The 15,324-nt window shown below is 43.9% G+C and overlaps 1 protein-coding gene across 2 annotated transcripts; it reads right to left on the bottom strand.

Moving 5' to 3' along the window:
• Positions 1-967: 967 nt before the first annotated feature.
• On the bottom strand, positions 968-13,561 carry LOC129840263 (filamin A-interacting protein 1-like). 2 transcript variants are annotated; one of them, XM_055908002.1, is made up of 2 exons: positions 6,119-8,926; positions 968-1,894 (listed from the first exon to the last, which is right to left on the bottom strand). In XM_055908002.1, the coding sequence occupies exons 1-2, from the start codon at positions 8,816-8,818 to the stop codon at positions 1,688-1,690; spliced, it is 2,907 nt and encodes a 968-aa protein (XP_055763977.1). In that variant the 5' UTR covers positions 8,819-8,926; the 3' UTR covers positions 968-1,687. The 2 variants fall into 2 exon arrangements, with proteins under 2 accessions (XP_055763977.1, XP_055763975.1); XM_055908000.1 differs by lacking the exon at positions 968-1,894 and adding an exon at positions 13,406-13,561 and having other exon boundaries at positions 5,643-8,933.
• Between the last annotated feature and the right edge of the window lie 1,763 nt (positions 13,562-15,324).

Genomic DNA, 15,324 nt, shown 5'->3' with positions numbered 1-15,324 from the left:
CCTGTGGTTGGTGACTAGATGGAGTTACTTTTTTGTAGCATGTTAGCAGAGCATTTGAGCTAAACCTAACCCTTTTCCTAACCTTAATCTAAGTCTTCTAACTTGCCACGTTAATTATCCTAACCTGCTGCGTAAATTGTCCTAACCTGCTACGAAAAAGTCTGGTCTTAGCTGTACTACCTATAGTGAGAACCCCTTCCTGTTGGACGCTTTCCTATCACATTTAATGTCTTATTCAACCTGCAGTGTCCCACCCATAGCCTTGTAAAGATGTCCTTCTCTCTTCCTGCCGTCCTCCCCTCCGCAACTTTCCTCTGTACTTGGAATAGATGCCTGCCCTTAGTGTTGCTGTTCCACTGCTCCTGCCATCTCTGCACCACGACTGTCCTTATTACTCCCTTAAGCCTCTTCCTTGCTAATCGGCATCTCCACATCCACCTCCTCTCTCCTAAGGGCCTGTTTAGACAGCACATCTACTTCCTCATTCCCTTCCACCACCACATGGGCTGGGACCAAATCAAAACCTATCTGGATACCCATCTGTCTCACCCGGGCATGAATTTGGAGTACCTCATATAACAGGTTGGAGGCTACTGCTAAGAAAACTTCACAGATAATCTGCATCTCCCGCCAAGAATGAACCACAGAGGTGTGGTTTTCTGATCACCTGACTGACCCATCAACATGATTGGTCATCGTCGAAACAGGTGTGTGCTTTGCAATTGGAGGATGTCATTTTGAGTTGAACCATGAAGAGAGCCTCTGATATACAGGTAGGCCTGCATTTACACAGTGGTGAAATTCTGTGATGGAATACTGTGAGAATTACCCATTTAAAAAAAACTATTATTAGCTTGCACAATTCATATTCCCACCAGATTGGGATATTTTTTTCTTATGTCCCATATTTCAGGCAGAGCAAGCTGGGTTTCTTATATTTAAAATAAAATGTAAATGTGTATATGTATATGTAGGTATAAAAACAATATTTATTGATAACCAAATAATAGGCTGATCATTACATTTTAGAGATCATCACTGAGGAGGTAGCATTCAACATAAAATACCAACAATACACACGTACATTATTGAAACTGTTAATAACATTCCTTTTTTTGCCACTCATAGAATTAGACTAATTACGTAGTGGATGTAAATTAGATAGGTCTACCACATTAAAATAGAAATACAGCTCATGTTTCAAGGGGATAATACACATTCATATTTTAATGGTATTAGCAATAACAGTAGCCTATATATATATACATATATATGTATATATATATCATAATTGATAAATTACTGCTCACCAGGGGTGCAACTTTGGTTTTAGAGGTGGGGGGACATAATATATATATTTTTATTTTATTTTTCCTACCCAACCACTCCGAGGCGTCCGCATGGTCCTAAAGTACACCGTTGCCTCGTTTTGTATCACATCCCAATTATAAAACTGGGGACATGTCCCCCCCATCCCCAGTAAAAGTTGCGCCCCTGCTGCTTACACAGAAAGATCAGTGAATTTTTCTTTGTGAAACACATATGCTAGTTAACCTAGGCCTACTAATCTTCCTATTTTGGTGTTTTCATTATCAATACCGAGGCACACAAAAGCAGAAGTCTTTGTAGCAACAGGAATACATTATAATTGAGATCATAATGTGATGATACATCCAAGGGTGTGACGTTATATTCTAGTGGGGCCATGGACCATATTTAGGTTGTTGGCTGCACTCTGAGTACCCTGCAGTGCCTTCTCTGAGGAGAGCGCTGTCTGGGGCTGTCCTTTATTGCTCTGCCCTGGATTGACCACACTGTTTGTTCCTTTTGTACTGTAGGCTTTAGGTTTGGGGATCCTGGTTGGGCCTGGGCGTCGGAATGCTTCCAAGGGGATCTGAGAATAGATGGAGAGAAAAAAGGGATCAATATCCTTACGATATATAACTGTAGGTTGTTTATCAAACTGACCACAAGATGGTGCCAAATCATGTTTTTTGGCATACAGTAGCAAATACCTAGCAATTTTTGAGAAACCACATCACAAAATAATTCATTACATGCTTATTAAGACATGTACAGGCTCATGTATGCGTGCAGTATAACAAGTAGACTAATAAAACATTACTCTTTAAGTAAAGCTTTGACCATTTTTTCAACACATCCGACCGCTGTAAAGAATGGAACTAAAGAAATCCACGATTCCCTTTCTGAAACTGTCTTTGGAGTTTATAGAGCTATTCACACACAAGTAATTGTTTTGCTCCCAAATAAGGCTTATAAGAGAGAGTGGGAAGGGAAAATGTTTGGAGACAGGTATTGGATCGTGTTTTAGCACCAACTGCCAAAACAGTCACAGGAAATGTCTCCCATGGGGTTTGCATCACTGCATTGTTTACTGCACAATCAGCTTAAACTGTCATCTAATGCTCCTAGCGCTCCGTCTCAGCTCTGCCAGAAGGTGATGTCACCGTAGGAGCTCTTCATGTTTGTCATCGCTCTGCGTTTAGTTTAAACCCCCCTCTGCTCTCTGCTCAGCCTAAACCCCTCTCTGCTCAGTCTAAACTCCCCCTCTCTATCTTTGCTCAGTTTAAACCCCAGTTATTGCCCAGTTTAAAATCCTCTCTCTCTCTGCTTAGTTTAACCCCCGCTCTCTCTCTCTGCTCAGTTTAAACCTCTCTCTCTCTCTGCTCAGTTTAAACCTCTCTCTCTGCTCAATTTAAACCCCACACTCTCTCTCTGCTCAGTTTAAATACCACTCTCTCGGCTCAGTTTAAGCCATACTCTCTCTTTCTACTCAGTTTAAATCCCTCTCCCCCTCTATCTCTCTTTATCTCTGCTCAGTTTAGACCCCCCCTCTCTCTCTCTGCTCAGTTTAAACCTCTCTCTCTCTCTGCTCAGTTTAAACCCCACTCTCTCTCTCTACTCAGTTTAAATCCCTCTCTACCTCTCTCTCATTCTCTTTCTCTCTGCTCAGTTTAAACCCCACTCTCTCTACTCAGTTTAAACCCCTCTCTGATCCCTCTGTCTGCTCAGTTTAAACCCTCCTCTCTCTCTGCTCAGTTTAAACCTCTCTCTCTCTCTGCTCAGTTTAAACCTCTCTCTCTCTCTTTCTCCTCTGGCTTTAATGTAACTGCATGTGAGACTAGAGAGATGATGATGAGAGCGCTTAGAGCAAAGAAAGACAAGAAGGGGAATAGATGATGATGAATGCGGCCCAAATGGCACCCTATTCCTATGGGCCCTGGTCAAAAGTATTGTGCTATATAGGGAATAGGGTGTCATTGGGGAGGCGGTTCATCATGCACATTAAGGCATTCTCCCAGACCTGTTGCGCAATATAGGTTATTATACTGTAGGTTTAAACGTTGCAGCTTATTTCATCACTCTTTCTTTCTCTTTGAGAGAGAGCTCTTGTGAGACACTCCAGTTTCATGCCGAAAGCTATTGAGTGAATCTACCCAGTCCAAGGAGTGAGTGGTTAAATGCTGTTAAAGACCAACTGTAAGTGAGTGTGTATAAGGGTTTTATGGTTTAGAAAATTAATTCTGAAACGTGCAATGAACCATGTCCTTAAATCCATGCAGGACATAAATTTGAAATGTGTTTTGAAAATGAGGTTAATGGACCAGAAAATCTGTGTGGGTCATGTCAGGGGGGCATGTTGATTTTATACAGAATGACCTTTAATTATAAGCCTCCTCCCTTTGGAGGCATGCAACAGGAGTACTAGAGTAAGCACTTCCTCTGCCACGGACAGACCAGCCTGCAGTTCACTAGGCCGGCCTGCGTTCTGCAATTCTGGCAAAGATGCACGGTTGTCTCCATGGCAACAAAACACAGGATTTGTTTGGTGCTTGGATTGTGGTGCGAGACACTATTTCACAGCACACTGCTGGGTCTCAGGATGCTCTTTCATCCACAATATGAGGCCTTTGTTTGAAATGGGCCCTGCCCTGTCCGTTTATTTGCCTCTCCTAGTTCATTGGGCCTATCGGTCAAGGTGTTAGGATACCATTGTGATGATGACCGTTACTGTAAACTACATGTGAATCCCATCAACTCCTAAACTAGCCTGGGATTAGCCTATGCAGGGTCGCCAGAAACCGCTTACATCCGGTTTTCAGGGATACAATATTTTCAACCTAACTTCTGTTTCCCCTGAATAACGGATGTTGGAACTCCGCTCAGGCGTCTTTTTACGCCTGCTACATTAGGTTAGCCTGTGATGTACACTGAAGATTAGTCTCGCCTCTGATTGGCTACTGTACTTTCTGTATTGAAAAACAGCACAGTGGATGATGGTGCTGTGTGATTGTATAGCTTACATAGACCTTAGATTTAGCTGACATGCCAAAGGTCATGCGTCAAGTGAGATATTAAAAAGGAAAGGGTGTGTCAGACTATGAAGCCATCATCCACACTACTTGCACTTTGCTCTCATTCGATATGGACTGTGATGTTATTTTTACATCAGAACATATGATCTGCCTGGCTCAAACAATGACCTCACTAGATGTGAATAAGTACAATCAGATAGATAATGACATGGAGGATATTTAAGGACACAGCTGCTCTGATCCCTTGAATGAATAGCATCTTGTTTAGCCTGCAAATTATTCTTGGGCATTGAGAGATTGGGATCCTGTTTCCAAACGTCAATGCTCCCAGCCTGAATCGATTTAAAGCTTGATATAGACACCTCTTTATAGTGATACTGACTCAGAGGGTATTTGGATTGGGTGTGCATTTTCACATGCGTGAATGGATCTGACACATTTATGCTTCATTCAGGTGAGCTTTATATTACCAATGTCACTCAGAAGTCTCTTCATGATAAGCCAGTGCTTTGAGTGATGAGTGTGGTTTTTCTTCATTCCTATACTGCAATCTATTTGCATTGTTGTGTAGGTTGCATGATCATTTGCCTTTAAAACAACTGTATGTATTTGCAAAAGAATCATACAACACTATGATGAACGTAAAGAATATTGATTCAAATTGATGCAGAGAGTTGCAGCAAAGGAACATCCCCTTGGAGAAGACCCTCAATAGTTAAAGCATCTCTTGTTCGTCCAAGCTGACTCACATGTACTTTCCATGGTATCATTAAAGAGGAACTTCAAATTCACTCATGCTAGTCTTTGCTCTTGGTAACTGGGTTTTTGTGTTTGGGATAGAAGGAGAAACTATGACATCACCAGCCTATGAATTTAACTCAGCCAAGAAAACACATGTCAGAATTCCCTGGCCTTTTTTTCCGTTTTCTAATAAATTCTGGATGTTCACACAAGAGTTCTTCTGAGAGTCCTGCTAGTAAAAAACATCAATTAAGTGGCTCTAAAATGTCCTATTCATTGTATGTGTGTGTCTTGATGGTTGAAGGACAATGGACTTCTATCAGAGGTTGTATTGATTGAATACTATTTCAAATGGTTAAGGTAGCACTTGAGCAGTGAAAATTAGATCACAATGAACAAATACAATATAAAAACTAGAAGTATGAAAACATGCATAAATAAAAAACATTTAAATATATATTTTAACCTTGAAATATATTCCTCATTTTCATCATTCCGCATGCAGTGTTTACCACTTCTGAATGAGTAAATGAAATATGCAAGCATGGATGACAAACTAAAACATAACTTTGCACACTTTAATATTTAGAAAATAAATCAGCTTAAACAAAATGCAAGTTGTGTAATATGAAGTTTAAACACAATTGAAACGGTCCATCAGTGAATAGTCTTAGTACATGGTATATTTACCAAATAGCATATACAGTAAAGTTACCCCGGTGCTCAGTACAAGTTTCTTACTACAAGTGCCTTCAAAGGGTTATTGTTTTGTTTTGTATTTGAAGGACAATTCATGCATGCAAACATCTTTCCAAACAGAACCAAACAAACAAACAAACCCCAAACACAAACAGAGAAGTAGTTAGGTCGGCCTCTCTTCATACAGAAAAATGGAGCTGGATGGATCAAGATCGGATGACTAGGGATTGAGGAGGTTGGGTTGGGATAGGTGGTGGTAATGGGTGGTGGACAAACTAGGGTTTACTAATGGGGTGAGGTCTCTTGGGATGGGGAATCAGTCAATCATAGGCATTACTTACTGTAATTTGTGAAGGCCTTTTGTTTGGGGTGGATGTTGGCTTTATAGTGATGCTACTTGTGATTTTGCTGTTGCCTTTGACAGGGGTACCATTGGATAACACAGGAGTTCTCTGCTCCTGCCCAGGTGAGTAGCATGGGCTCACAGGCTGGGGTGTAGTGTTTAAGCTCTGAATAAAGGGGCTCCCTAAGTGAATGTGGATTTTGTTGTCCTCTGTGGTGATGACGTTGGGGCCGGAGCTGTTGGACCTCTGAACCTGCCAGCTGCTCTGCCTCTCTGGTGTCACCCTGAAGACTGCATGACCTCCCATGACCTCTACTGGCTCCGTGGACAGGGACCGGTCAGGAGTGCCTGTTGTGACCGACACGATCTGGATGGGTGACATAGCCCTGTCTGGAGTGACCGACCCAGAGGAGTCTGGGGTCATCGCTCTAGAGTAGGTGGCCATGGTGAAGGGAGATATGGCTCGATCAGGAGTGCAGGGGGAACCATCTGACGAGGGGGACCTTTGACCTTTGTTTCTGGTAGTCGGGGAGATGGATGCGTTCTGAATTATGGTGATTCTTTGTTTGGGTGGACCTCCGCTTGTGGGGATGACTGCAGTGCTTGTGTATGACTGGGTGTTTTCTGCGGTGGGGCTGGTGATTTCTAGCATGGCCATGTTATGCCCGTGGTCTGGGGTTACCTTGATGTGCAGTGGTTGCCCGGGGCTGTGTGTCAGAAACACGTCTCCTTGCTGCACATGGTTGCCATTCTGTCTGGGAACCTGCACTTTCCCATTGACTGGGTTGTGGCTTTCTTTGGTTTTGAGAAAGGGGACTCTCCTGATGTTGTTGTTGAGGTTGTTGACATTGTTGAAGAGGGAGGGGTTACATTGGGCGAGGGGCAGCTCATTGTTGTAGTTTGGATCGTCCTCAGAGTCACTCTCTTCGTACAGTTTTCCGTTCACCACGGCCCGCTCCAGTGGGGCGATGCTCTTGTAGTTGGGTCGAAGGTGGTCTGCTGGATCTGTCTGTACCTCCTTGGTGCACACCTGTAAGTCTGAGAAACGTCTGCCGTTCATGCCTGGGCGGAGACTTTTGCTGAAGCGACGGTATCGCTCCAGCTCCCGATTGAGGGTCTCCATCTCTCTGGCCAGTTCTTTATTTTTCACCTCTTGCAGAGTCAGTTTTCTTTGCAAGGTGGAGTGGTCGTTTTTCATGCGACAGATGTTTTCCTCTGTGCCCATATATTCATGGATCTTCTCTTTTAGGGCTGCCACCTCTCGGGTCAGATGACTGGACTTGGCCTCTTCCTCTTTCAGACGCTTGTAGAGGATGTGCTCCTGGTTGGACTCTTGCTTCTCTGCCAGTTGGTACTTTAAGAGCTCGTTCCTGGATATTTCCAACTCCTCCATCAAGGCCGTTGCTCCCTCTTGTTCCCTGGAGTATCTCTTCTCCATTGACTCAAACTCATCCTCAGTCTTCAACAAGTCGTCTTCGACAACCTTCATATCTTTAAGTTTTCGCCTCAGGCGCTCAACTTCCTGTGTAAGGTCTTTGACTTTGTAGTCCTCTTGTTGGGAGCGGTTGGCGATGGGCGCCTTGATGTTTTCCTCTTTGGCTTTGTTCCTCAGGAATTCCCTCTCTGCAGCTTCCAGTGACTGCAACCTCTTCTTCATCATGGTAACTTTGGACTGCAGGTCATTGCTCTTTTCCTCCTCGGCTTGGAGCTTGGCCTTGAGTTCATCCCTGTCCTTGGTGGCGCCACACATTTTCTCCTCAAGCTTAGCATTCGACCTTAGGGCTTTCTTGCTCTCCTCAATAAGCTTCTCTGTTACTGTTGTGACTTTGTCCTGCTCAGCTTGCAGTTTGCCAGTGCTGTTATGGACCTTGTCCTCCATCGCTTTCAGTTTCTCAGCCATGGTCTTCCTTTCATCCACCAGCATGACCGTCAGCGTCTTCAGCTTGGTGAGGTCTTCCTTTAGTGTAAGCTCTGTCTTCTCCAGCTGACCCTCCACAACCTCCAGTTCTTTGACCCTCGCTTTCAGGATGTCCATCTCTCTGGACAGAACCTTTGACACTGTCCTCTCTTTGTCCAGATTGCACTTTAGCGCGTTGCACTCCTGTTTGCTCTTGCCGAACGCATCCTCTAGTTTCTCCAGCTCCATGATCCTGTGGTTCAGCTTGTCCACATCAGCCTTCAGGCTACGGCTTTGGCTGGCTTCCTTCTCCAGCTTCTTGTTGAGGTCCCTGCACTGGTCCTCCATTCGGACCAACTCCTCGTCCTTCCCCTCCATCTCCAGAACCCTTTTCCGTAACTCCTCCACCTCATCCATGAGGCTGGAGTTGCCACATTCCCCGCGGCTGATCTTGTCCCTCAGCTCCTGGAGCTCGTCCTCGGCCCTCCGGAGGGTCTTGTTGGTCTCCTCCAGTTCATCCAGCTGCCGGCTGAGTGTGGATAGTTTCTGCTTGAGCTGTCGGTTCTGGGCATCCTCGCTGGTCAGTTTGGCTGTCATGGTCTCCTGTTCCTGGTGAAAGCGACTGGCTTGGTCGCCTAGCTCTGTCTCCAAGCGAAAAACTTTCTCCTCCCCCTCTTGCACCTTTGCACTAGCAGAGCTCAGCTCTTCCTGGGTGTGGGAGGCGCTCGCGGTCAGTTCTTGGACCTTAGCAGTCTGTTGGGTCAATTGCTCTGTGAGGCGCTGCTGCTCGTCCACGACCATCAACGCAAACGACTTCAGCTTGGTCAGCTCTTCCTTTAGGCTGGTGACCTTCTTGTTGTTCTCCTCCTCTTTCCTTTCCTGATAGGCCTTTTCCTGGTTAATGAGCAACTTCAGTCTGAAAGGAAAACACAAGAAGAAGAGAAAAAAAGTTTGAATAAAAAAGAATGTTGAACTTTTCACTGATACACACATTGGACAACTGACACATGGGTGGAGAATGTGATGGATGACACAGGGAGCAACATAACACAACATCAATAATATAACATAAACAATATACAGTATATCAGCTTGGTAGAAAATTGTCATTCGTTGTTTGCTTCTGAAGTGGTAAATGTGTCTAATTCTTATTCCCAAAGTGCCATCGGGCCTATTATTAGTAGGAATGCAGACCCACCATAAACACTCATGGGTGTCACATTTGTCTGACCATACTGAATGGATTTCTGAAGGGGTTTGACATTTTATGTCATGGAAACTTTAACAGATCATAAATATAACTGTGCTAACTTTCCCAAGTCGGTAGCCTGACATACACTTGCAGTGTTTTCCTTTTAAGGTCCCCCGATAGCAGTTAACTCTCATATGGGTTGGAAACTCTACACGCCGTAGTAAAAGTCCACAATAGTACTTCTTATAGTCATTCCTATACAAATTGACTATCTAGATTACCCTTATTAGGATTTGCATTACTGATTACTGATGTCCTGTATTGCTTATCTACTGTTACTTGAAAGAAGAAAAATAATAGAGAATGGACTAAATGCAGTGTTTGTACTGTGTGAGGATGTTCCGTCCAAATGCACTCTGATCTTTGGCTGTGGTGGCTAGACTTTTCTAGAATGCTGAATGTTTACCCTGACCCCTATCTGACAAGAATACTCCCATCAGTCCCGATCAAACTGTAGACTAAACCTGTATTCACCCACACTGCTGTTTTTGAAATGTCCCAGTGAATACAGTCCTCTTTCATACCTGTTAGAAGCACCTACCCTGCTTAAAGAAACAACTAAGCTTACATTGCAGTTATTTTAACGTCTAGAGTGATATTGAATTCATAGTGTGTACTTGTGAGTATGTGTGTAGGTGTATGCCCAGTGTAAATGTACAGTCTACTGTATATACAGCATATGTAACAGAATCACGGGGGAAGCTGGGGTCACAGTAGCTGGCAGGGCATGCATCGCACCGGGCCAGTGTGCCTCCGCTCCAGGCAGCGTCGGAGGGGATGTTATGACGGCTGAATGTGCAGCTGCCAGCGTGCTAGCACAGATGTCGCATTGGCATGGAACAATCCCCTAATTAAGGGGTTCCTCTACTACCCCCTGCCTTCCTCTCTCTCTGGTTATATATTTAAAGGAATCCCCCCCGCTTCCAGAGGCAATTACAGCCTGGCTGGATAAACAGAGGGCCTCTCTCAGGGATCACTAATTACACCTAGTCTCCTGTAGAGGAACATGATGTCAGCATGGTAGCTGGTAGAACTGGGGCTAAGGCAGGTCCATGGTAGAACTGGGGCTAAGGCAGGTCCATGGTAGAACTGGGGCTAAGGCAGGTCCATGGTAGAACTGGGGCTAAGGCAGGTCCATGGTAGAACTGGGGCTAAGGCAGGTCGATGGTAGGCCTGGGGCTAAGGCAGGTCGATGGTAGGGCTGGGGCTAAGGCAGGTCGATGGTAGGGCTGGGGCTAAGGCAGGTCGATGGTAGGGCTGGGGCTAAGGCAGGTCCATGGTAGGTCTGTGGCTAAGGCAGGTCCATGGTAGAACTGGAGATAAGGCAGGTCCATGGTAGGGCTGGGGCTAAGGCAGGTCCATGGTAGGGCTGGGGCTAAGGCAGGTCCATGGTAGGGCTGGGGCTAAGGCAGGTCCATGGTAGGGCTGGGGCTAAGACAGGTGCATGGTAGGGCTGGGGCTAAGGCAGGTCCATGGTATTGCTGGGGCTAAGGCAGGTCCATGGTAGGGCTGGGGCTGTCCTATGTCCTATGATGTTAATCCCACGATGTTCCACTGTGCCAGAGATCTGATGATCAAAGCTGATCAGCTTGAAGTTGATGTACATTAGGATAGCATCAGATGTGGAGGAGTTTGTAAAGGCCTCTAGTGTCCCACTGAGAAAGTTCACAATGGGAATGTGTGGTATAGTCAGTTCTACAATATCTGAAGACATGTCTTTCTGGCAGAAACGATCATTTTGAAAAATCATCTAAATCATGATATTCTATTAACATTGCTGAGACGTCAGGGCAGAGCAGAGGAGTGGCAGCCATATAAAGGCCTGCAAATGTAGCTAGAATGTAGCTAGAGCTAGACTGCTTTATTTGTATCTTTGTTTACTCTAGCAGTTATCTCCGCTACCCAGTTATGCTCCGTTTTCCCGGTGATGTAATCAAACCAGAATAGAATGTGAGCCGCGGTCCTGGACTTTAGACTCTGCTAGTTAGTACAAGTCATCCTGGTTTCCCCATTTTTAAACACTGAGGGTTACATTGTGAAGATACATTATGGAAACAGAAGATACATTCAGGGAAACTTCCATGTATTATTAATCAGGTGCTTGAGATCAGCCAAGACGTTGTAGGCTGTATGATGTCTCTGGAGAGGAATTACATGTATTCCCTAGGATCCTAGTCGCTTGACATGAGAATACTGTGTCCCTCCTAAGGGACAATCATCTGTTTCCCATGGACTCCGAATTCTGCTGGACTAGTGGGACTTGACAATCGAATAACACAACTTGGGAGAGCAGAAGTTGAACTGCCAGTGTGTCAACTGTGACTATATGGTTGAAAGGGGAATACGAGGGGCGTGAAGGTTACCACTTGAAATTCTCAACGGTTGCCAATGAATGATGTACTAGTTTACCCAGTTCATCCTTATACGGCTTTGCCATCAAACTTGGTTATACAAGATGTCAGCTGCAGAGAACAGCGACTTTGTTTATCAATCATTGAAAAACAACCAAATCCCATTCTAGATTAATTAATTCTATTGCGCGATTAACTTTGGGATTTTACCGGAATGTTGATTACAAGGTACGGTAAAGGCCACACTTGATTGAACAATTTATTTTATCACTGCCAATTTTCCAAATCGAGTCAGTCTGTCTAAAACGGTACATTCCCATAAGGAGTTTCTATGTCATGGAAAATAGAGTGGTGCCTTCTGCATGGTAAGCAGTTAAGAAATGGGTGTGGGTGCAGATGGCTATTAACCCAAAACCAACCATTCACCTACTGACCTCTTCTGAGCAACATCAGCATGCAGAGGGGAAAACACACACACACAGCCGGCAGCAGGATGTCACCATGCCCACCATTATGGCGAAGGCCACAGAGGGCTTTTCCTCACATTTAAATAAGCAGCTGTTGCCAGTGGCCTCAGAGCTGGAAACTATGGCTCAGACTCTGTAAACAGTGCTGCTGCTGAGATGATACAGGACATGCCAGTATTCTGTGTGTATGTTTTAGAAGTCAATGTCCAAGACAATGCCCTTGTTACAGGTCAATTTCCTGCCCTTTCCCTTAAAACACCAGATTTGATTTGACATTGATATTAACAGGGAGTCTCATTGAGACCAAGGTTCTAGGCCTCTTTCACACGGGAGTATACACATCATTTACAAAAGACATGATAAAACAATGATCTGTTCATGTTTGATCCTGAACCCTGTTTTTAGTGTAAATAGACAGAAGCAGTCAGTTTGTTAGGATTGTTCCCGGAGTGCTTTATGAAAGAGGCATAGGAATCTGGCCAGCATATGTCCAGCAGAGGGCAATCAGTAAGCAGTATGGGCTAATAAAATTATAGGCAATATTTGTATGCCTTCAGTTGAATGACTGTGCTAGTTAAATATTTTATTTTTAATAGTTACATTTTAGGGGTTTAGCTGGCTATGCTGTATGTTAGACAATCAATAGCTCGTCAAAAATATATATATTTTTCAGGTTGTTGAATTCATTGTAATATCTGAGTTTATATTCAAACTTAACTTGTTGGTTCATAAATGTATCACTCAGAAGTGATTCATTTTTCACAGGAGAGCAGGTTCAAATAACAATGACCATCTTTTTTATTTCACCATGCACATTTCCCCCGGATTCTCACAGACATTAGAGTGTGGTGTGAGTGTTGAGTGGCCCGTTCAACTACACGTAGGAAGTGAACCACTGAATCACCCATAGCTTTAACTCACACACAGAATCAGCTTCTATCAATGTCCTCCCTCAATGGTACTTTTGAAAATCACAATTAGGGAATTGACATTGTGCACAAATTGTTACAATATTTAGTTACTATACTCTGCATCCGTTTAATTGTAATCACAGTTTCCAAAATATCCGACTGAAATTTGTCAAAATTGTTTCAGCATTTTTTCATGAACGTGTTGAATGAAACATTTATTTCTAATAGATTGCCTATAATTGTATCCCAAAAGACACAACTTTCCCAGAGTCAGAAATCAATTTTTTACACTAACCCAACTGAATGTCAATATCAAAGCTGTACTTATCCCCCTTGCACTCAGTCACAGTGCTCCATAACGAACCAACAGAGCAGCTAAGTTGAGTTAAAGTTGCCTTGCCTCCTACCTGTTCCATAGGTCTGTCCGGTGGCAGCCTCAGTGATTGAAGCGCATTATGTTGCCGTACTCTCTCTGTCTCTCAGCTCTCACACAGCGGTCTGTGATGTGGACATTCCAGTAGGGAGACCAAACAATAAGATATGTCTCACTGCATGCTCCCTGCCTATGGAGCATTACATCATCAACATGCCCTTATATGGAACTTTGTGTTGTACAGCCTCCCTGACTCTCAAAGGGGTGTGTACTCCAGTGTGTGTGTGTGTGTGTGTGTGTGTGTGTGTGTGTGTGTGTGTGTGTGTGTGTGTGTGTGTGTGTGTGTGTGTGTGTGTGTGTGTGTGTGTGTGTTGTACAGCCTCCATGTCAAAGCGGTGAGTGTGTGTGTGAGAGAGAGAGATTCTTTGCATGTGGGCTTAAGCGTATGTGTGTGTGTGTGTTTGTCCACCTAGGTGTGGTGTGGGCCTTAAAACAAGAACAGAGAGGAAAAGTGTTGAGTGACGTCTGTAACGTGTGAAATATCTGCTCTCTCTGGTCTGTCTATACTCCAGAGACAGAGGGTGAGGAGAGACAAGCGATTTAGGTTACAACATTTCCCTCTGGCTTTCCTCAGTAAGAGTCATTGATTCAACTGAAGAAAAAAAGACAAAATTAACTTGACCGACAACCGTGTTTAGTAAGGAAATCTGTGTGTGTTTGGAATGTATTCTTGTAATACACTATTAGAGCTGAACCGAATTAGAAACACGCCAAACATTTACATGCAACACTTCACACAATCAACAACACAAACATACCACAACAGTATATGACACTACCAATCCATGATGTTGGATTGTCTGTAAGACTGTTATTAGGGACTGCTAATCGAGTGCTGTCTGGACTTTTATTGCCGGGATTTCAACATGACCGTTCATCTAGAAACGATCCTCACATTTACAGTACATCTCACAATTCACATTTACAGCCCTCTGTATTATCACAGACGGCTCATTGCTCAGTCTATTCTACAGTGTGCCTATCTTTCCCTTGATACCAAGACTTCTCTCTCCACACACAAGCAAAATTATAGATTCACGCTAAATAGCTGGCAGCGAACTACACTCAAACTAAGCTAGTACCCAACTGCATTAAGTTCAGCGGGCCAAAATACTGGATATAGCCTGCTAATAGAGATCATTGAGTAAATTGTCCTCCCGTATCGGTTCAATGTCTCTATTGTCGTCGGACAGAACATCAGCTGTTCGCTGAAACAATGGAGTTCACAGCATCAGCACGGACGTAACATGACATCAATCATCCTCGTTAGGAGGAATCAAGGAAATACTGGGACATTTCCTGTCCCAAAATCCTCTAAATCAGATGTCACAGCTTCACAATGGCGGCCAAAGTTTGGTTGCCAAGCTGTAGAAAATGAGGAAATACTGCCAAGACAATGTAGAATAGAGATGTCCATGGAAGGCCAGAGAGCAAGGAGTCAAACAACCCCCTCCCTCCTTGTTAGTGGTTTGAAAATGGCAGCACCCACAATGAAACAAATACGTCATTTGACACGGTGCAATCAAGTTTCTTGAGAACATTTTGTGGTGATAACCGATTATACAACGGACCGAAGAACCAAATACTGATTACATTTGACTCTGTCATGATCTTTCTAGAATTTTTGTAACAATTTGTTTGTTCTTGACGTAAACACATTCCTTCATTTAGAAAGCCCAATTAGGGTTTGTCTATTTCTGAATCTGTACATTTCCAACACATCCTAGACAGAGTGCTCCCGATCCCAGATGTTCTTCATTCAACATGAAAGTTGGCCACACAAACATGTTCTCTATGTGAAGCATCTGCCAAATTATAAATAGTGGAAAAACGAATCCCTGTTTTATGTAATGTCTTGGTACATGAGTCTTCCTCTGATACTCCGAAATGGAA

This window comes from Salvelinus fontinalis, chromosome 41 (assembly GCF_029448725.1).
Source record: "Salvelinus fontinalis isolate EN_2023a chromosome 41, ASM2944872v1, whole genome shotgun sequence".
NCBI lineage: Eukaryota > Metazoa > Chordata > Actinopteri > Salmoniformes > Salmonidae > Salvelinus > Salvelinus fontinalis.
Note: the sequence above shows the minus strand (reverse complement) of the source record. Positions and strands in the feature narration are given on the sequence as shown.

Bases quoted from the DNA above. Each gene is read 5' to 3' on its own strand.
- LOC129840263 (XM_055908002.1), bottom strand. From the start codon at position 8,818: ATGGTCGTGGACGAGCAGCAGCGCCTCACAGAGCAATTGACCCAACAG. The intron at 1,895-6,118 runs GTAAGTAATGCC...ATCTATTCTCAG, and splicing joins AAAGGCCTTCACAAATTACA to ATCCCCTTGGAAGCATTCCG.